Here is a 21,494-nt window from a genome sequence, read left to right as displayed (position 1 = left end):
AACAGAGTATTACACTTGTTTATGAATCTGCGTTCTCTACTAAACTGGGTTCTTTGAGAGCAGGGATTGTCTTATCTCTATTTCCTATACTTGCTGTAGAGTATGGTGTCAGGTGATGGCTAGATATCGAGGTTAATGGACTATAGTTGAGAGCAAAATCAAATGCTGAGATTCTGAGTGTGGTTGACTTCAGAAGAATCAGTGTAAGACCTGATTTCGCTGACCACCACCTTCATTTAACCAAAGTCAGATACTTAGCATCATTTTGTGCTGGCTGTATAACCTTGGTCAAGTTTATTTTAACTTCCTAAAACTTTCCTAATAGAGGTCAGAGTAACTTTTGAAGATGGTTTTATCATAACATTAAATTTGGTAATAAAAGTGCCTAACATAATATCTGATATAATTTAAATGTTCAATATGATTACATAGTAGTTGTACAAGGAATATGAATGGTAAAAGAGTAGAAATTAACTGGTTTTGAATATTAATAGTTGGTAATGTATTCTGGAGCTTAGGAAAGGAGAGATGTGGGCAGTAATCCCCATAGGAATGATATTTGAAACCATAGGAGCAGTATAACTTACGTAGTTGCTCTACAGTGTTGTTTACTGTGTGATTCTATGTCACATATCCGAAATTTCATAAGACTTTTGAAGAGCGAATCTTTCTAGTATTCATTTAAGTGTGACTGTGGAAACATTGGTATAATTGCCTGAATATCACATGCTCTGAACTGCGCTAGATCCTATATCAAATTAAATTCTTGTTCATTAGTTAAATTAATTTCATACAAAACACTACAGGGTACTATGGGAGATTCAAAGTAGGTGATAGAAAAGCTTCTTTACCCTACAGAATTTCCACTTTGCTAAAAAGTCATGCTTAGTTTAATTTTTGACGGTCTATGAGAAGTATGAAGTAAGCATGTGGTAAATTTTCAATAAGCTTTTCCTCCTCAACAAAAAAATCAGGTTCTTGAGACTAAAAAGATAGCAGATTGAGTTGGTCTTAGATTAAGGTAAAACCCCCTTTTATTCATAAGAAAAATCTATTACTGTTAGGGAACCCTAGAATAGGATATTTCTATAGTTGTGCGAATTCTGTAGCTCAAAGGTCTGTAAAAACTAGCTGCTTATTGCCTTTTAGTTCTTGATACTTTTCTTTCTTTTTTTTTTTTTTAGGAGGCTGAGGATGGTGTTATTGCTTATGATGATTGTGGGGTGAAATTGACTATTGCTTTTCAAGCCAAGGATGTGGAAGGATCTACTTCTCCTCAAATAGGAGATAAGGCAAGATAATTCTGCTGATTTGAGAGCAGGGTTAAAGATTGTCATCTTAATCATAAGTCTTGTACAATGGTTTCTTTTGAATTTTATCAAGTTTTGCTAAAACTGCTTTGTGCTTATAAGGTTAATATAGGAACATCTTCCCATTTAAAAGCGGCTTACTCAATTAAAACAGGGTCTGGAAAGCCCTTGTTAAAGCTTTTTGAGGAGTATTTAAAACACTAGCTAAGATATGCCTAAATCAATTAACTTAGATAAAAGTAATAATATTACAAGCTAAAACAGCCACCAAAATACTAGCAAAGTAAAATCACACTAAAGATTTTTTATTGCTTTGCATTTTTCTTGTACTTACAATGTCTGGTTTTCTGATAGCCCTGCTTTAGAGAAATTGAGACTCTATAAGGAATAAATATACACTGGAGAGCAAAACTTGATCCCTGATGAAAAATGGAATGAGACATAGAAGTGTTAGTTTTGGTGAAAATGTATTTAACACAAAGGATATTTAGAGTGGAAAGCGTGGTCTAGGGGAAGTTACAGGACCTGAGGTAAAGAGCTTGATGTGGAAAAGACATGGTATTAATGAGTGTCCTTATTTTTCACAGGTTGAATTTAGTATTAGTGACAAACAGAGACCTGGACAACAGATTGCAACTTGTGTGCGACTTTTAGGTCGTAATTCCAACTCCAAGAGGCTCTTGGGTTATGTGGCAACTCTGAAGGATAATTTTGGATTTATTGAAACAGCCAATCATGATAAGGAAATCTTTTTCCATTATAGGTGAGGAATGCCTTATAGAACTTACAGCTTACTATCCATTCTCTGGGAGTCCAAAATACTTAGTTTTGGGTAATTATATATTTTTTTAATTCCAAATCTCATATTGGTAAAATTATGGCAATATATAAACAAAAGTTACATATTGTATAGAGAATATGTGGCCAAGAGATAAAGGCCTGTACCTGCTTTGAACATTGGATAGGAACTTTCCTGCATCAGTGAAAGAATACTGTTTCATATGTTGTTGCCAGATTAATTATACGTTTGATTTGGCGTTCTAATACAGCATAGTGTTAGTTAAGGGTGTGGACTCTTAGCCGGTTCAGATTTAAACCCAGACTCTGCCACCTAATTAACCTCCTGGTATCTTAGTTTCATTGTCTTAAAACTGGGGATAATGGTGACCTCTTAATGGGTTGTTTCTGAGGATTAAATGAGTCAGTGCCTATAATGTGCTTAATACAGTATCCAGCATAAGTAAGCACACCATGAATGTTGTTATATAAGAAATAAAATTTATTTGCTACTGTTGATATTTGTGGTGATTGTTTATTCACATGTTTCCTTTCTTCCCAGTGAGTTCTCTGGTGATGTTGATAGCTTGGAACTGGGGGACATGGTCGAGTACAGCTTGTCCAAAGGCAAAGGCAACAAAGTCAGTGCAGAAAAAGTGAACAAAACACACTCAGGTAATGAACTATGATTTCTACTTGTTCATTCTGCTTTTGGTGTGAAAACAGGAGTAGGTAGGATGCAAGAGAGAGCAAAAACCCATTCATTCTAGATTAGTGGTGTCCCAGGTATGATCCAGCCGCATCACCTGGCTACTTACTTACTAGAAATCATAAGTTCTCAACCCTACCCCATAAATACTAAAGTCAGGATGGACAATATGTTCTAACAAATCCTTTAGATAATTCCTATGTATACTCGAATTTGAGAACCACTAGATAGATGGTTTAGGTCATTTGCTATATGCTTATTTTCAATTTAATATCGGTTTCTTAAAAAATAATTCTAAGATTAAAAAAACTCCTAGGGATGGGGAGAGAGGCCTTCCTCTAGGAGACTGTTTTGGAAAAGAATGAGTCAATTAGGTAAAATAATGGGAATTTAAGGAAATTGTTGCTATTTGGATCTCTAACTTTTAAAAAACCTATACTTTTTGGCTTTCATCTCAGTTTCCCAAGTAACACTTCTTGGTAAGACCTAGAGAAAGGACAGCCGTAAATGTTCATTTCAACTTAGTAAATATCTAAGTGCATGCTGTGTTTTAGGTACTGGGGATATAGCAGTGAAGAAATCAGACAAATCCTTGCCTTTGTTGAGTTTATTTTTTAATTTGTCTGTAGTCACAGCAAATGATGAGTATTGTATGTAGTATATTCAGAAATATAGTAATATATGTTATTAAGATTAAAGTAAAGAGGGGCCGGGCCTGGGTGGCTCAGTTGGTGAAGCCTCTGCCTTCAGCTCAGGTCATTATTCCAGGGTCCTGGGATTGAGTCCTGTACCAGGATCCCTGTGGGTCAGAGCCTGTTTCTCCCTCTGCCCACCCTCTTCTCTCTCTCTCATTAAAAAAAAAAATAAAAAATAAAGATTAAAATAAAGGGAAATGTGTTAAGTGTTGGGGTTGCCATTTTAGAGACAGGGGAAGGCACCCCCTAAAAGTAATACTTGGTCACCTAGAAAAGATGAAGAAAATAAGACATGGTTTAAATATATAAGTACTTGTTAATTTCTTAAATTAACTTTCTCTGTTTTATGGTAGTTTAGAAATATTTCAAGAATAGCAGACAGTCAACCCACTGTTAACATTTGTTGCAATGATTTTAGCTTCTTTTAATCTAGAATGAGTTGAAATTGTTGAGTAAGAAGTAGAACATGCTTTTGTTTTGTAGTGAATGGCATTACTGAGGAAGCTGATCCCACCATCTACTCTGGTAAAGTCATTCGCCCCTTGAGGAGTGTTGATCCAACACAGACTGAGTACCAAGGAATGATTGAGATTGTGGAGGAAGGTAAGAGCATTCCTGTCAGATACGTTGGGGGTGGTGCAGTTCTTTTTGGATTCCTTAAAAACTGAAACTAAGGAAAAGGGATTCTTGTCTCTCGGCCAAAGCGCTGCATTTTCATTTTTGGCTTTTTTCTCCACACCTTCAGTAATTCTCTCAGTTCTGGTACCATTCCTTATCCCTAGGAATTAGCACCAAAATGACAACTTTGGGGGTACCTAGGTGGCTCTGGTCATGAGTTCAAGCCCCGAGTCGGGCTCCACTCTCAGTGTGGAGTCTGCTTGAGCTTCTCTCTCCTCCCAGTCCCACTCAAGTGCGTGTAGACGCACATGTGCGCGTACACGCACATGTGCGCTCAAATACATCTTTTAAAAAAAAAGACTACTTTGTACATAAAATAAGTTTGCAATAGGGGTGGTAGTAGGAACCGATGGATGATTAGTATAGCTAAATTACATAATGATGGGGTTGGTGAGAGGGTTTGAATTTCCAACCAAAGATAATAGCTTGGTTCACAAAGAGAAAAAATATTGTGTCATATAAGTGTCAAAGAGCCTGAAGTGGGGAAGAACAGGTCGTTTGAGAGAAAGAAATGAACCTTGATAACATGTTCCTTTTACCATAGGAGGTCTTTAGGAGTTTGTTTTACACAGAACCTCAAAACACTCATTTCCCACCTACCCACCTCAAAAACCCTCCAAATAGGAATAGATTTTATAGCAAATCACTCTTACTTGAACCACTCCTTTTGTTAATTTGGGTCTAATTCATATTAATTTAAAATAAACTTTGTTCTGCTTTCCCACCTTTACTTGTGGTTAAATACACTGTTTAAAAAAAAAAAAAAAATCACTCAGTATAGATCTGGCTTTTTACAAATCAGTATTTTAAACCAATGCCATGATACCATACTCCTAAAAGGGCTGTGGGGGCTAGGCAACTTATTAAATTGTCCTTCTTCCTCCTCTGTAAATGCCACTTATTTTGTGTTCCAGTCCCCAATCCATTTATTCTTCACCACTGGCTCTAGGATACAGTCCAAAGCAAGGATTTTATGGAAGAGGAAACTTTCCTGAAATCTATAAGCCTAGAGGTTTTTGAGACTAGACCGGTCACATTTTCCCACTTGTTGATGAGAACAGTTCTTTTGTTCAGGAATAAAAAACTTTGTATAAGACTGTGGACTTTGAAGTAGGGCAAGCCTGGATCTGAAAACCAGCTCTTGTACTTCCTAGCTATAGAATCTTAGACACATTACTTAAATCTTTCCTAGCTCAGTTTCTTCATCTTTGAAATGAAGATAACTTCAATCTAAGGTTCTAGAAATACTAAATATGAATCTATAAGTGTTTAATAAATGGTAGTTAGTATTAACACAGCTATATCACACCAGCTATCTCTAATCCTACATGACTTACCTGTTGGATGTGTATCCCAAAATTTGTGGTTCCTGTATGTTGTGGTTTTTTTTTTAAATTATTTTATAACTTTTTTTTAAGATTTTATTTATTTATTTGACAGAGATCACAAGAAGGCAGAGAGGCAGGCAGAGAAGGGGGGGGGGGAAGCAGGATTGCTGCTGAGCAGAGAGCCCAGTGCGGGGCTCGATCCCAAGACCCCAGGATCATGACCTGAGCTAAAAGGCAGAGGCTTAACCCGCTGAGCCACCCAGACGCCCCAGGGTTCCTATATGTTTGAGAAGACAACCTTCACTTACCCTATAATCATCAAGAGAATTATTAAAAACATTTCCAATTCTGAAGCTTCCTCTTCCACCTGATGGTTTTCTTCTCTTCATTTTTGTTGATTCAGTGGCTTTACCATCCTGGTGAACTGATAAGCAGCTGAACCTTTGGCATGGTTTTTATCCAGCCTGCACTGACCTACGGCCAACATTTTTTATTTACTCTTTTAATTTTTATTATTTATTTATTTGTTCGTTTATTTTTAAGTAGGCTCCGTAAGTGCCATGGGGCACAACGCAGGGCTTGAACTCAAGTCGCTGAGATCGAGAGTCAAACGCTTAATCAACTTAACCCCCAGGGCACCCCAGCCAACTTTTTCCTCTAAGGAAGAGCTCTACAAAACTATGGTGGCTTGTTTCTGTAAAGAAAGGTGTCTTGAAACACATTAATTTATATATTGTCTTTGGTTGCTTTCTCACGGCAACAGCAAAGTTGTGTAGTTATGACAGGCGCAGGATGACCTGCGACCCTAAAATGTTTACTGTTTTTTAAGAAAAAGTGTGCTGACCTCTGAACTGGGAGAAAAGTACCAATTGGTTTGAGGGAGCCACAGTCAGAACAAAGAAAAGGTGTAGAATGCCAAAGAAATTTATCCACATTGTTTTTGCCTGTTCCTGACTTGTTTAATGCCCTGTTAAGTGTGGGCCAGAAGTATTTTCATCTGGTTGGCTAATAGTGTGGAGTGGGGAAGAAGATAATCCAGTGGATCATGTTAGCAACCCATTGTGCTTAAAACACCCAGATATTTAGGTAACGAGATTGTGAGTGATAGTGTTATTTTTAATTTTGTAAGTGTAGTTTAAAACTGTTTATTAGGGGTACTTGGCTAGCTCAGTGTAAAGAGCATGTAACTCTTGAACTCAGGGTAGTGAATTCAAGCCCTATATTGGATGTAGAGATTACTAAAAAAAAAAAAAAAAAAAAACTTTAAACTATTCATTAAGCTGGTGAAGTACTGCAAGTTCTCACTTTTTTCATGATAGTATTTCATTGAAGCTTTATGATAAAAATTTCTCAGGTATGAAAATCTTTTTAGGAACACAATGCATTTTTAGCAATTTACTTATTAATTTATGAGGAACATCAGCATAGGACCATTGTGAAATACTAGTTTTTAGACTTTGTATCTATTTCTCCTTACAGGGGATATGAAAGGTGAGGTCTATCCATTTGGCATAGTTGGGATGGCCAACAAAGGGGATTGCCTGCAGAAAGGGGAGAGTGTCAAGTTCCAGTTGTGTGTCTTGGGCCAAAATGCACAGACTATGGCCTACAACATCACACCCCTGCGTAGGGCCACAGTGGAGTGTGTAAAGGATCAGGTAAGTGGTAGTATCTCTGGATCTGAACTTGATCCTTTTATTAGTTGGTAAACAAGTGTTAACCAAAACCTTGAAATTTTTTCAGCCAAGGGAAAACTGCCTATATTCACTTGGTTTTTATTTGTTCCACCCCTTTTTCAATGACTTGAGGTAGTTTGTAAAAAATATGAAAAAAAAAAAACACATGAAGAAAATGGCGATACGAGCAAAAAGAATGTAAAGAGTATTATTTATATTACATGACTGGAAAATGAATTTGGAGTGAGATATTTCAGAATAGAACAAGATTTTGTATACTTTAGCTTAGAGCTGCTTTTGCAGACCACACAAAGAAAGCTGTGTAAAAATGTTCATAAAATACACTTAGGGCAAACAAAACTATTCCTAATATTAAGATCTCAGGGTTTTTTTGTTTGTTTGTTTGTTTGTTTTTGTTTTTTGGTTTTTTTTTTTTGCCTAATTCAAAAACTCCATATACTATATGAAGACACAAGCCAACATTTTTCTCAGTCGTGCTATGATAGATTGAATGGCAGTGATTTCAAAGATTTCTTCCCTGACAAGTTTTTTGGACCCATATCTTACATTCTAGCACAGGCAAGTCAACATTAATATACCATGTTTTATAAATCCCATTCTAGTTAGGTTCAGGCAGCGTACTTCACCCAGAGTGAGGTACTTTTCCCCCTTGTAATATGTCTCCCCCCTTTTTTTTAAAGCTATCATTGTCTTTCCTTTTTTTTTTTTTTTTCTTTTAAGCTTTTTTTTCCCCCCCTCTTCCCCCAGTTTGGCTTCATTAACTATGAAGTAGGAGATAGCAAGAAGCTCTTTTTCCATGTGAAAGAAGTTCAAGATGGCATTGAGCTACAGGCTGGAGATGAGGTGGAATTCTCAGTGATTCTTAATCAGCGCACTGGCAAGTGCAGTGCTTGTAATGTTTGGCGAGTCTGGTGAGTTTGTTGTTGTTGGGCTGATGAATTCCCTCGACTGCCTTTAAACTTTCGTAAACTCTGGTTTATCATGCTTCCTCACCTTTCATCACAGCTTTTTTTTATCCTGCCACTTTCTGGTTATTTCTTGATCTTTTCTGTGTCTTTTTTTTTTAACCTCTAGTCTTCATTGTCTAAATTTTATAGTCTTACACATCTGGCCCAATGAAACATTAATTGGGTACATCCTATGTATTAGAACTTAGATACAGTAAGATTATGTAATCCTTGTTCTTAAAGGTTCTGTTTAGCTTTTTCTTTTCATTAAGCCATTTATATGCTGCTTAAAATTCTAACTTTGTAGTCTCTATTTTTTTCAGTGTTTTAAATCTGTAATGTTACCATGAGAGGAGCTGGGAGTCTCTTGAAATATTTCTTCGTATTTAACTTTTCTAAGGCTTTTCACATTCACTGCCTCATTTTGTGGAACTGGTTTTTCTAGTTGTAGATTAGATGGGATGAGGGATGACCCTCACCCAAATGATTCTTCCAGTTCCTCTGTAGTAATAAACCTTGAGTTCAGAATAAAAACATAAACAAACTTGTCTGTCCTGTCTTGCTAGCTAGCTGGCTAGGTGAGGCAAGAGTCCCTTATTATAACTGAGTCATTTGGGGGTAGTTAGATAGAAAACATACTCCTCTGCAAGTGCTTGCTTTCTTCCCACCAAGAGTTGTTTCTTCTCACCTCTTGACTTCATTGCAGTGAGGGCCCCAAGGCTGTTGCAGCTCCACGACCTGATAGGTTGGTCAATCGCTTAAAGAACATCACCCTGGATGATGCCAGTGCTCCTCGCCTAATGGTTCTTCGTCAGCCTAGGGGACCAGATAACTCAATGGTATGAGGGTGTACAAGGTTTGGGGGTGGGTAGGGGCAACTGACCTGTATGCTACTCAGGGTCTTGTTTCGGCATAGCACAGAGCTTAATGAAGCAGGAAAACTTCAGGATTCTCTTTCACTACTCAGTATGCTTTTAACTAGTTAAAACTCCCTACTCATTTGTTCAGCCCCTAACAATAACAGATTGCTCATAATGAGCACATTTCTTGATCTTTCGAACAGATTTTAGGTAATAGATCAGGAGGGCTTACTATGGATTTCCTCCTCTGAGAAAGAAATGGTGGTGGTTACAATGATTACAAGTAATGCTTTATAGTAATTAACTGCAATTTTACTTTTTCACAGGGATTTGGTGCAGAAAGAAAGATCCGTCAAGCTGGTGTCATTGACTAACCACATCCACAAAGCACATCATTAATCCACTATGATCAAGTTGGGGGGATTCTGGTGAAGGGTTCTGAATATCTCCCTCTTCATCCCTCCCAAAATCTGGAATACTTATTCTATTGAGCTATTACACCAGTTTTAACACCTTCCTCGTGTTATGTTTAAAAAAATAAATAAATTTAAGAAAACCATTTTAAAATTATGCACAGTTGCAGCCTGGAAAACTTAAGGTGGCGCCTTATAGTATCAATTTTAGGAGCTTTATTTGGTGCATTTAACGCAACTGGTAATTGCAAAATCCACTTCGCCTGTGTAAGTGAAAAATATAGACTGTTATCTCGTTGGCCCTATGAAATTCTGCACTTGGTATTTAGTATATACTCTACCTTCATTACTATCTGGCAAGATGTTCTGCCTTAGCACGCAGTTGCGTTCTTTTCCTTTTCTTTCCTGTTCATTATGCTTTAATCCTGAGGACCATATGAAGGTAGAATATATTAAAAATTACAAAAATTATAAAAATTTGTATAGGCAAACCATTTCCTTAAGTTGATGGCCAAATGTTAAAATGTTATTTTTCATATCATTTATAATCTTGTCACAGTCCACTTAACGAAGTTTGGTTAGATTTCAGTGAAAATTATCTTCCAGAGTAGTTTCTTTTTTCCTGGGATTGGGGAGGGGGGGTAATTTTACTACAATTAGTATGTATGGTGCAGAATTTCATGCAAATGAGGTGTGCCAGCAGTGTGGTAATTTAATCGTATTTAAACAAAAACAAAACAAAAAAAAAAGACGAATGCACAAACTTGCTGCTGCTTAGATCACTGCAGCTTCTAGGACCCAGTTTCTTTTACTGATTTAAAAACAAAACAAAAAAAAAATAAAAAAGTTGTGCCTGAAATGAATCTTGTTTTTTTTATAAGTAGCCGCCTGGTTCCTGTGTACTGTGAAATACAGGCACTTGACCCCTGGTGTAGCTTCTGTTCGACTTTATATCACGGGAACGGATTGATCTGATTTCTTGGCCCTCATCTTGAATTGGCCACATCCAGGGTCCCTGGCCAGTGGACTGAAGGCTTTGTCTAAGATGACAAGGGCAGCTCAGGGGATGTGGGGGAGGGCGCTTTTATCTTCCCCGTTGTCATTTGAGGTTTTGATCTTCTCTGGGTAAAGAGGCCGTTTATCTTTGTAAACACAAAACATTTTTGCTTTCTCCAGTTTTCTGTTAATGGCGAAAGAATGGAAGCGAATAAAGTTTTACTGATTTTTGAGACTCTAGCACCTAGCGCTTTCATTTTTGAAACGTCCTGTGTGGGAGGGGCGGGTCTGGGTGCGGCCCGCCGCGTGACTCCTGGGTCGGTGGCCCACGTGGCCGGGGCGGGGACTCTGGCGCCCCGGGCGCCGTCTGATTACGTAGCGGGCGGGGCCGGAAGTGCCGCTCCCTGGTGGGGGCTGTTCATGGCGGTTCCGGGGTCTCCAACATTTTTCCCAGTTGTGGTCCTAAATCCGTCGGAAGCGGAGGCAACGAAGCTTGAGGTAAGGTTGCGTGGTGTGTAGCGCTCGTCTTTGGAGCATACAGGCGCCTCGTTGTTGCCAGGAATCGAACGGAGTCTGCAGGCTGGAGACAAAGGCCCTTGGGCGGGGGTCTTTAGTTTTGAGCCCTCCGGGGGAGATCTTTGGAGACTGGCGGGGGTGTAAGACTAGGGGACGGCCTGGAGGCTGCCCCGCCGTAGCTGAGAAGTGCGGGAGGAGTAGGAAGAGGGTATTCCTTTACCTTGGGCTGAGGGCGGGGCCCGCGGACTTGAAAATAGAGCTAGGTGGGGGTAGTTCGGCGACTCCCTAGAATTCTGAGGCCTGCGGTAACCTGCGACTCTTTTTGCACTCCTGAATCACTTTGAGAACCAAGTGGAGGGTCACGTGTCTGGAACCGATAGATTTCAAACTCGGGCTTTAGATACTATTGATTATGGAAGGCTTTGAAGTACTGTAGTTGTGGCTCGCCCATTAAACCTAATTGCTGCTTTCCCACAGGTTCTTGCTGGTGTGAAATGACTGAGTACAAACTGGTGGTGGTTGGAGCAGGTGGTGTTGGGAAAAGCGCACTGACAATCCAGCTAATCCAGAACCACTTTGTAGATGAATATGATCCCACCATAGAGGTGAGGCCCAGTGGTAGTGCGCTGACCCTACCTCTGACTTTTGGTTCACCCGTACACCCACCTTTTGCTGTTCATTATCTAAAGGAATAATCAAGAGAGAAAGTAAAAGTTATTTGGAGTAGTGCGTTCAGTAATACAATAAGGAAGCTTTCCGTGTTTGTGGAGAAGAGTTCAGGAGTTCAAGAGTTCTTCATAGCTGCTAAAGATTTTCTTTTAAAAAAACCTGATAATGTAATAGTTTAGTAACTCATACTCATTGTTGAACTCATGACATCTCTGTTAAACACAGGCCATAGGAATAATAGGATGGAGATAAAAGTTTCAAGGATCAGGTGATCCTTCACTAACTAAAATTCTTCAATTTTAGTTAGCTGGCTGAAGCAACTGAGACTGGGCTGGAGTAGAAAGAATAAGAGATTTTGAGTCACTGCCTAGATTTCTTTTGGTCCCTGTTTGCAGTTTATTTAGTTACGTTATATTGAGCAAATCACTTAAACTCTGGGCCTCATTTTCTCATCTACTAAATTACCATAAACATGTTCAGCCTGTCACACACAGGGATGTTCAGTAAAATCAGTATATTTTTTGTATGAGTTCATGTTATAGATTGGCTTGAATAATGGCATCTAAGTTCCTTTAAATAAAAGGTTTTGTTTATTCAGTTTAGAAATGTCTGATTAGAGATTATTTTATTTTAACCCACATCCTGGTCTTCCTAACCCCCAGCTATTTAATGTTTAATGGAAGCTAACTAACATAGCCATTATTAAAAATCAGTCTTCAGTCTTTGGAAGAAATTTCATTTTAAGTGTAAGTACTCATTTAAGCTTTAGTGTTAATAGTTAGAGCCTTTTTATATTTTTCTGGGTTTTATTTATTGAAGGGGAATGTACATACAGTAAAATACACAAATGGTAAAATACACACAGTGACTTAAATATTTGTATATACTTACATAACCACCAGTCAGGAATATAGACAGTTTCCAGTGTCCCAGAGAGTTCTCCCATGCCACTTTCCAGTCAATAAACCCCCAGCCTGCCAGGAAATAACCACTTCTCTGACTTCTGTTACTGTAAATTAGTTTAAATTGTGCTCATTTCTTCGGCATATTCGTACACTTAGCCATATTTCATGCTTTGAACAAGTTTTGTCAATGCGAATGCTGTGTTAATTTCAAAGTACACGGGACGCCTGGGTGGCTCAGTTGGTTGGACGACTGCCTTCGGCTCAGGTCATGATCCCGGAGTCCCGGGATCGAGTCCCACATCGGGCTCCCAGCTCATGGGGAGTCTGCTTCGCTCTCTGACCTTCTCCTCGCTCATGCTCTCTCTCACTGTCTCTCTCTCAAGTAAATAAATAAAATCTTAAAAAAAAAAAAAAAAAAAAAAAAAAAAAATTTCAAAGTACATTACAGTCCCACTGTATGCATGACAGAGGCACTGATCAATGAACTGGGAAACTAGGTCACATTCTGTTTCTGGAGCCAGATCTTTACCAAGAGTGATGGGTTATATTCTTTGAACTGAATTCCCAAAACATGAGTATTAAGATACAAATAAAATTTTGGCCTCAGAACCAAATTGTGAACTTTTAAAATGTAAATATATGTGATCTATGTGTGTTTTTCCTTCTTAGGAAATATAGCTGTAAATCTTGTTTGGCACACTTAGGAACTTGATTCAGGAATATTTCCCAAAGGTAAAAATTCACCATGATGAGAAAAGTATTTTTATTTTATAATCTTGTCTGAAATAAAAAAATTTGTGTGTTTAGTCATAAACACAAGTGACACCCCGTGTCTAGGGCCAGGTATAATTGGTGGAGGTATATTTAGAACTTTGAATATACAGTAAATAAGTAAGAAAAGTCCACTTTGTACGTTAATGAAACACTGTGAAACTGAATCTCTAATCTAACTGCAATAGAGCTGTCTTTTGAATTACCACACTTTTGCATCTTTACCAGGAACAGAATGACCACATTTTTCTTTTTACAGGCATATAGGATTTGGGGCTTTTTTCCCTAGGGTGACATTAAGTACTTTCTGATTGTGATTATATATGAGGAGTTTGAGGGATAACCAGAGAGATGGAAATAAACTTAGGTAGGAGCTTATCTTACCTTGGCAATAGCATTGCGTTCCCTATGGTTTCTAATAAAAATGAAATCTTCCTCTCTCCCTGCCGTCTCCCACCCTCCATACCCCCAGGATTCTTACCGAAAACAGGTGGTTATAGATGGTGAAACCTGTTTGTTGGACATACTGGATACAGCTGGTCAAGAGGAGTACAGTGCCATGAGAGACCAATACATGAGGACAGGCGAAGGCTTCCTCTGTGTATTTGCCATCAATAATAGCAAATCATTTGCAGATATTAACCTCTACAGGTACTAGGAACATTATTTTTTCTGAAAGGATGATCTGTAAGTGTATTCTGAAGCTTTGTAGGGTGGGGGTGGGGGGATGAGGATACCACACTAGGGAAGATAGTGTTTTTTAATTATGAGAAGAGTTGGTTTCAGTTTGTCTAACATTGAGGTTCTGGGTTATAACTGAAAGTTAATATTGGAGTTTATGTAATAACATGGCTAGAATGTGTGATAACACTTAAATGAAGTGCTAATTGGATTATTCGGATTATTCAGATTATTGGATTATCCAGTTGCTAATTGGATGATTCAGAACCAGAGGTGATGGTATGAAGATCACACAGGAATTTCAGAAAGGAAAACATGTCTGAGAGTCCTCAGTCATGGAAGAGAGAAGATGATAGGAAGAAATGAGTGGGAAGTAAATAAAGAGGAAAGATGGTCTTTCTCAGTAAAACCATTTCAAAGATCACTCAGACCATAAGAAATTCTAGTACAACATCCTTGTTTTACGGAATCAGAGGTAGAGTTGCAGGAAGTGGTTTGTTAGGTTTTTGGAGTCATGGCTGTTACCAGTAGCAGAGCCAGGACCAAATACCCAGGACTCCTTTCTCTTAGCTCCATATTCTTTGAGCAGAGTAATATAACAGGTAGAAACTTGGCTCCGTCATCTATTATCCATGGGACTTTGGGGCAAACTACCAAATGTCTGTGCCTCAGTTTCCTTATCAATAGTATGGAGAGAATACCAAGAGCTGTTTTAAAAATTAAACAAGTAATAAACATGTTAATCACCCAGAAAAGCGTGTAGCACATAGTTAGTTCTATGCAAGTGTTCTTCCTATGGCCTGCAGTGCTGGCTTGTGCTTGATCCGTGTGATGTCTGCTCAGAGAAACAGGCTAGCCCAAAACTGACTTCAGTGGGGTTTTTTTCCACCTAAACCTGTTCTATTTTCCATCTGGTCTCTGGAAGTAATAGCAGTATGTAGTAAGATTTCCAACACTTGACAAGCATCTAATATTTGTTGAATTTCTAAAAGTCATTTTTCCTCTTTGGCTGTCTTGACTTATATTATGCTTTAAACACTGCCATTACAGGAAAGGTCAGTTTTAGAGCTAGCCAGTGTGACACCAGTTCAGCACATGACCATGTCTGTAATCCAGGGGTAGCATCTGGAGCAGTACTGTGCTGTATGGTGGCCACAATTTTATGTGCTTATTTCATTTAATTAAAGTTAAAGAAATTGGAAAATCAGTTCCTTGGCCACATAGCAACTGATTCCTCAAGTGTCCAACAGCTGCATGTGACTAGTGGATGTAGTTGGGACAGCATAGATAGAGAACCTTCCCACCATCGTGAGAAGTTCTGTTAGACAGTATTGGTCAGGAGAATCTAGAGCAGTTGTTTCCAAACTGCTGTGTGCTATGTTGTCTTTGTCATTGAAGGGAGTGCTGTAAGTTGGGAGTTGCAGATCTTTCCCCTTTTAGTAAGAGCAGTTTTGGTGTTTTCTGTTTTGTATCTTGGACTTCCAGCTAATATTGTTTGAAGAAAATGTCTGAATACTACCCAACTAGAGAAGTGGATAGACTGTCTTTCATTAAATACTGTTACTTTGAAGAAAACCTCAGTAACTTATTTTGAGACAGTAAGCTTTATTTTCTATAGTTCAGATCTTAATCTAGAGTGTGATTTCAAGTTGCCAGTTAAATCCAGAGCCAAATTCTTTGGAAAATGAAGGGGCCTAACAAGGGTATGTGTCAAAAGGTAGAATTGCCATCCATTTCCACCAGAAGGTGAACCAGTATTTGGCTTGCCTCTCGCTACATCAAGTCTAAACCAGTCAACGTAGTATGCTTGGTCTTTTATAATTAGTGGGGAGGGGAGGAGTAAAAAGTAAAACTCCATACTAGAAGCTAAGAGGGCTAGATAAAATTCATTAGAACCTTTGTTGTTCTAGCTGCTCATTCCTTCCTAAAAACCTATTGTTAGGTTAGGATAACATATTCTTTTTTTTTTAGGGAGCAGATTAAGCGAGTAAAAGATTCAGATGATGTACCTATGGTGCTAGTAGGAAATAAGTGTGATTTGCCAACAAGGACAGTGGACACAAAACAAGCCCACGAACTGGCCAAGAGTTATGGGATTCCATTCATTGAAACCTCAGCCAAGACCAGACAGGTATAGCAAAGCTTTGAGCATCTGGCAAGCATTTGTTGAGTGCAGAAAAGTTTGACTGCTAGAGATAGGAGCCGCGTTCTTTATTGTTAATTTTCAGTATTCTGTTTTTTTAATCTTCAATTTAACCCAAAATGAACTGATGAATATTCTGGTGTGGTATTTTACTCCCACCTTAACATGCTAATATTACTTAACATTACTAAAATGAGGACCCTTGATTAAAATAAGTATAAACATTAGACCTTTCTCCATCAACCCCAGATACAGTTTAGGGCTTTTGCTCTCCTGAATGGAATCTTAGATCTGGTAGTTCTGTATGCCCCACATTACCCATTTTCCTGTGCTTGAATGTTATTTTTGCAAAATACTGCCATTTGTATATCAGGCTGTTGAGGTGTTCAGTAGAATGCTAAGTTTGGTGTCCTCTTCCTAAATCACCCTATTTCATCAGCTAATTGGAATTTTAAATCCACTAAAGAAGTACAAATGAGAGAGCTTACAACTTGGATTGTGTCTATTAAGCCATCCTTACCATATTCTTTTATAGGGTGTCGAAGATGCCTTTTACACACTGGTAAGAGAAATACGTCAGTACCGAATGAAGAAACTCAATAGCAGTGATGATGGAACTCAAGGTTGTATGGGGTTACCTTGTGTGGTGATGTAACAAGGTGAGCATGTTGTGGTCTCCTGACATTATTATCAATTTTATTAATTTAGCATCAGGAAATTTGGAGGAAATTGCTATTATTTTTTTCCAGTGGTGCTATTTAACTGAGAGTTTCTGCTCACTTACAGTTATAAAACATTTTCCTTATGACACCTTTTCTGAGAGTACTGAAGTCTAAACTGCTTTTAAAGCATTTAAGTAGGCTACACCTGGGTGGCTCAGTTGGTTAAGTGTCTGCCTTCAATTCAGGTCATGATCCCAGGGTCCTGGGATCAAGTACCACATCAGGCTCCCTGCTCAGAGGGAAACCTGCTCCTCCCTCTACCTGCTGCTCCCCTTGCTTGTGCATGATCTCTCTCTCTCCCTGACAAGTAAATAAATAAATAAAATCTTAAAAAAAAAAATTTAAAGCATTTAAGTAATTTTATAGACATTATTACACTTTCAATAATACTAGAAACTAGAAGACATTATTATGAAAAGTACATACTTTGCCATATTCTTGGCACTGATTAGGAGTTTGAAGAACTGCTACATGAAACCTGATTATAATGACCTGGTATGTGTGCTTTTCTTATAGATACTTTTAAAAAAGTTCTAGCATCAGAAAAGAGCCACTGTCAAGGTAGGACAAGTTTGGAAATTAGTATGTTATTATTCGTGTTAATTTCTTAAGCTTGTTTTTCTTACTTTCTTTATATGTCACTTATACAGATTCTGTCTTTATTTTAGCTGCACTGACACCCTGGTCCTGACTTCCCTGGAGGAGAAGTATTCCTGTAGCTATCTTCAGTCTCACAGAGAAGCGCCTATTACTTCCCCAACTCTCCGTAGATCAGTACAATATTCTCTATTTGAGAAGTTCTCTGAATAACTACCTCCTCACTTGGTTGTCTGACCAGAGAAATGAACCTCTTGTTACTTCCCACTGTTTTCCACCCTGGGTTCTCCCCCAACATAAACAAACCTCCGCCATCCCAGGTTTTTCATCTGAAAAGTAATTCATGCTCTGAAACAGAGAACCAAACTATAGACATGAAATTCTGTAGGAAACAATGTCTTGAGCTCTAAAGTAGCAACTGCTGGTGACTTTTTTTTTCCCTTTTTACTGTTGAACTTGGAATTATGTTGGTTTTTGGAGAAATGTCATAAATTACTGTTTTGCTGAGAATATAGTTAAGTTGCCATTTGGTTTGTTTGTGATGTCTTTGGCTATAGTCTATAACTTGGCATCTGCTTTGCATTCATAAATAGGCAAGTGAATACTGACTTTTGAGTCTATCCTAGTGTTCTCGACTTTCACATAATTAAATCTTAACTCTTGCAGCAAAGTGCCTTTTTTCTTAGGAGTGGTTTGTAGTCTTGCTTTATAATATTTCAGTGGATAGATGTCTCAAAAATCATTATACTTGGAAATGAATTTCTGAGATACATCTATGACCTGTCTATGTTTGAGGGAAAGACATATTGATGTGATAGCAGATGCCATTTCTTCATTGTATGAGGTTGGATTTCCAGAGACCGGATTTGGGTCTCTTCCAAGAGAAAGGTGAAACTGGAAAAAATGATGAATAATTTCACTTAATTTTTACCTAATTTCTACTTTTTGGGGGGGATGGGGCAGGGAGTTGGTTACCACTTACAAAATGTATGCAATTTGTTTCTTCCAGCTTACTGATAATGAACTTCCATTCATATTTAAATTTAGGTCATATCTGAAAGCTCCACATTTGCAGGTGTTCTAAATTGTAATAGTTTAATGCAGCTTTAATAGCTTTTATTAATGATTTTCAAGCCTCAGATGTATTAACAGACACTTTTACTTTATATCATGGTATTTTAATGATGTGTATAACTGCCCTCGTTCCCCTCTCACTCCACCCTCTCCCTCGTCCCACCACAATGGCAGCATGGTTATTTCCGTTGAGTAAAGCATGGTGCTGACAGACCAGGGTCACAGTTTCCAAACTTGAGCAAGCCAGTTAGCCTCACAGAGAGAGAAATTCTTCCATGTTTGCTCACTGCACCAGTAACTTCAGCTAGTAGTTTTGCCAGATGCACACTGTTAGTCCTGCAAGGAAGGAAGAGGTCAGTTAGCACAAATCCTTCACCATGGCTGGAAAAACTTGCCATCTTGTGGATGGTCAGCCTAGAGGTTTTTATAAATAAAATATTTAGACCTTTTTAGCCATGTGGAAAGTCTGAATTAAACCCTTTTTTCTTTTCATTATTTTGAGAATGAGGATGCCTCAGATCAAAATTTTTAGAAGTTTTCTCTATTGATAAGTGTTCTTTGAAGGATGCAAAACAGTATGTTAATGAATTAGTCTGTGCATACCAGATATATAAGCTGATGAGTTTGTTCAGAACAAGAAGTTGCCTTTCTATTGAAATCGTCATTTGAGAAGGGAATCGAAAATAGAATGAATTGTTTGTTATGAGGATTTGGAGTTAGGGCTTTTCCATTTGCAGATAATTTCATGGTAATTCTAATGAAAAATAGACTCGATACTTCTGATAAATGACTAGTTACAAAATGGCCACTTTCTGTTCTGGTCTTAGATGTGTAAATTCTTACTGAGGGCCTCCATCTTCGAAAATGAATTTTCCTTTAAGTAAACTCCACATTACCTTGAAATGAATTCCAAAGATGGGAAGAAACGTCAACTGTGCCCAGAGTGGAATAAATCCAGAGAGTTGTGTTCCTTTGCGTTAATTTTGAGACCTTTCACATACTTTCAACATCTGTAAACAAAAACTGCTGTTGTGTTTCAGCTCCTTGGGGAACACTGCTGTGTAATTTTCTCAAGGATGGATCGAGGCTTGTCGCCTCCATCCTTGTCATTGTCTTCCACCTCTTCCTCCTCGTCCTCTGGTCTGCTCTGTGTGACTCACAGCAGGACTTTTCTTTTTTTTTTTTTTAAATATCAAATTTAGGGGAAAAGATACTCATTTTAGCCCTTACATGGATGAACCTTATAGTTTTTTCAAGTATGTTCTAAGCACAGATGTATCAAAATGGGGCCAAAATTCAGACTTCAGAATTTTCTTTTAATAGCTTCTTAAGAAGTTACATGTAGGTGTGAATTTTGGCACAATAGAGTGACAAACTTAGGGTTAAATGCTGAATGACTTCAGTTGGTGTGAAGTAAAGTGTGGTTTTTTTAAATATGTTTGTAATTGCTGAAAACAGTTCTAGTTTACCTCAAAGTCTGAAAGTCTCTTTCCCCGAGTTAAGTGCCTGGCCAGCTGTTAGAAATTACATACTACTTTATGTGTGTTTGTGTTTTAAAGGTTGCACCTTCAAGAGTGTGAAAATGTTCTGTCTAAAGGCTACCATGCCTAATCTGTAAATGAAACTGTTAAGTGCTGTATTCGCTCCAGCAGCATACTCTAGAATGTTACTTGGTAATATAATATCGTACTTATTACAGTTTTCACTTTAGTGTAATAGGTAAAATTATCCTCAGTATGTATTTTAGTTGGCCCATGTTTAGTCTTTCATCATCATTTAAACTGCTGTGAATTTTTTGTCTGACTTGAATTGAAAGCAAGGATAGAGAAACACTTTTAAAGAGATATTTTGTTTTTTTCCCATTCCAGAATTTGTGAGCATAATCATTGCTTTACATTTACAGTCATGAACTCTCAAGCTGGCAGCTACAACCAAGAACCAAAAAATGGTGCATTCTGCTTCTTGTAATTCATCTCTGCTAATAAATTATAAGAAGTGAGGATAATTAGGGAAAATATTTTATTTAGGTGGTTTCTATAAGCAGGGGACTATAATTCTTGTACATTATTTTTCATCTTTGCTGTTTCTTTAAGCAGTCCAATGTGCCACAAAATTTATCTTTAAGGTTTTTTCCTGTAAGAATTGTTTTAAAAGTGTTCTCATTATCAGAGTAGTTGTAGATATGTTTCAGAATGTAACTGGTGATTCTTAAAGGCCCAAGAACTGACCTAAGAAGCAACTGTATGAATTCTACTCTGGAGGGAATGGCAGATCTCAATGGAAATTGTATGACTTTCATATTTCTGTGCTATCGAGTATAGGTAAAAATACCAGTTGTGCAATTCTGCTGTTAAACAGGAATTATTGGCCTCCTCGGCCCTAAATAAAAAGGGCTGATATTTTAAGTTGACTATTTTATTGTAAATTAATCCATCCTAATTTTTAAAAATTTGGTTGAATGTTTTTCTTGTTAAATGTTTAAAAAATAAAAACTGGAAGTTCTTTGCTTAGTCATAATTCTTTTTTCCACGTAAGTGCCATTATTGAAAGTTAATATCAATTTTAGACATTTGGATATGACATTTGGACAATATTTGGAAGATGAAATTCCTTATTTTATACCAACATAAAATATGTCAAAGCCTGCTTTTAAACTCTCGCGTTGGGCGTGATTCATAGCCCTGATCCACAGCTTCGTGTCAGATTCTAACATTAATATGAAGTGCTTGAAACTATCTTTGGAAATCTTTTGTCCTATTTTTGCATTACTGCAGTCTACCAATCTCAGTTATCATTAGAAGAACATCTTTGTAGGAGCCAAAGAACATGGGTTCCAACTATAATTTTACTACTCTGAACTATAGTTCACTCATTTGCAAAATAGGAAAGTTGAATTGGTGTATCTCAGATTCCCAGCCCTAATCAAGGAAATGTAGTTACTAAGAAATAAACACAAAACAAACTTTACACCTAGGACTTTCCACCTAACTCTGGCATACTGTGATT

General features: G+C 37.8%; 2 protein-coding genes across 6 annotated transcripts in view; both read left to right on the top strand.

The window, feature by feature from the left end:
* Nucleotides 1-10,650, top strand: part of CSDE1 (cold shock domain containing E1) — a 39,585-nt gene extending 28,935 nt beyond the window's left edge. For 2 of the 5 annotated variants that reach the window (XM_059375816.1, XM_059375814.1), the window contains 8 exons: nt 1,185-1,292; nt 1,898-2,073; nt 2,650-2,762; nt 3,975-4,094; nt 6,977-7,155; nt 7,942-8,105; nt 8,848-8,980; nt 9,328-10,650. In XM_059375816.1, coding sequence (XP_059231799.1) covers nt 1,185-1,292; nt 1,898-2,073; nt 2,650-2,762; nt 3,975-4,094; nt 6,977-7,155; nt 7,942-8,105; nt 8,848-8,980; nt 9,328-9,375 — 1,041 coding nt within the window. In that variant the 3' untranslated portion in view covers nt 9,376-10,650. Of the gene's footprint in view, nt 1-1,184; nt 1,293-1,897; nt 2,074-2,649; nt 2,763-3,974; nt 4,095-6,976; nt 7,156-7,914; nt 8,110-8,847; nt 8,981-9,327 lie in introns of those variants that run through there. The other 3 variants (XM_059375815.1, XM_059375812.1, XM_059375817.1) reach the window with 2 other exon arrangements.
* A 146-nt stretch (nt 10,651-10,796) lies between these two features.
* NRAS (NRAS proto-oncogene, GTPase) lies at nt 10,797-20,990 on the top strand. Its single transcript, XM_059375811.1, has 7 exons — nt 10,797-10,908; nt 11,404-11,531; nt 13,744-13,922; nt 15,924-16,083; nt 16,631-16,754; nt 17,334-17,378; nt 17,486-20,990. The coding sequence occupies exons 2-5, from the start codon at nt 11,421-11,423 to the stop codon at nt 16,748-16,750; spliced, it is 570 nt and encodes a 189-aa protein (XP_059231794.1). The 5' UTR covers nt 10,797-10,908; nt 11,404-11,420; the 3' UTR covers nt 16,751-16,754; nt 17,334-17,378; nt 17,486-20,990.
* Nucleotides 20,991-21,494: the final 504 nt, after the last annotated feature.

This window comes from Mustela nigripes, chromosome 14 (genome assembly GCF_022355385.1).
Source record: "Mustela nigripes isolate SB6536 chromosome 14, MUSNIG.SB6536, whole genome shotgun sequence".
In the NCBI taxonomy this organism is placed as follows: Eukaryota; Metazoa; Chordata; class Mammalia; order Carnivora; family Mustelidae; genus Mustela; species Mustela nigripes.
Note: the sequence above shows the minus strand (reverse complement) of the source record. Positions and strands in the feature narration are given on the sequence as shown.

Excerpts from the sequence above, each read along its gene's own strand:
- NRAS (XM_059375811.1), top strand. The coding sequence starts at position 11,421 with ATGACTGAGTACAAACTGGTGGTGGTTGGAGCAGGTGGTGTTGGGAAA. Across the intron at positions 13,923-15,923 it reads GCAGATATTAACCTCTACAG|GGAGCAGATTAAGCGAGTAA; the intron begins GTACTAGGAACA and ends TTTTTTTTTTAG. Across the intron at positions 16,084-16,630 it reads CCTCAGCCAAGACCAGACAG|GGTGTCGAAGATGCCTTTTA; the intron begins GTATAGCAAAGC and ends ATTCTTTTATAG.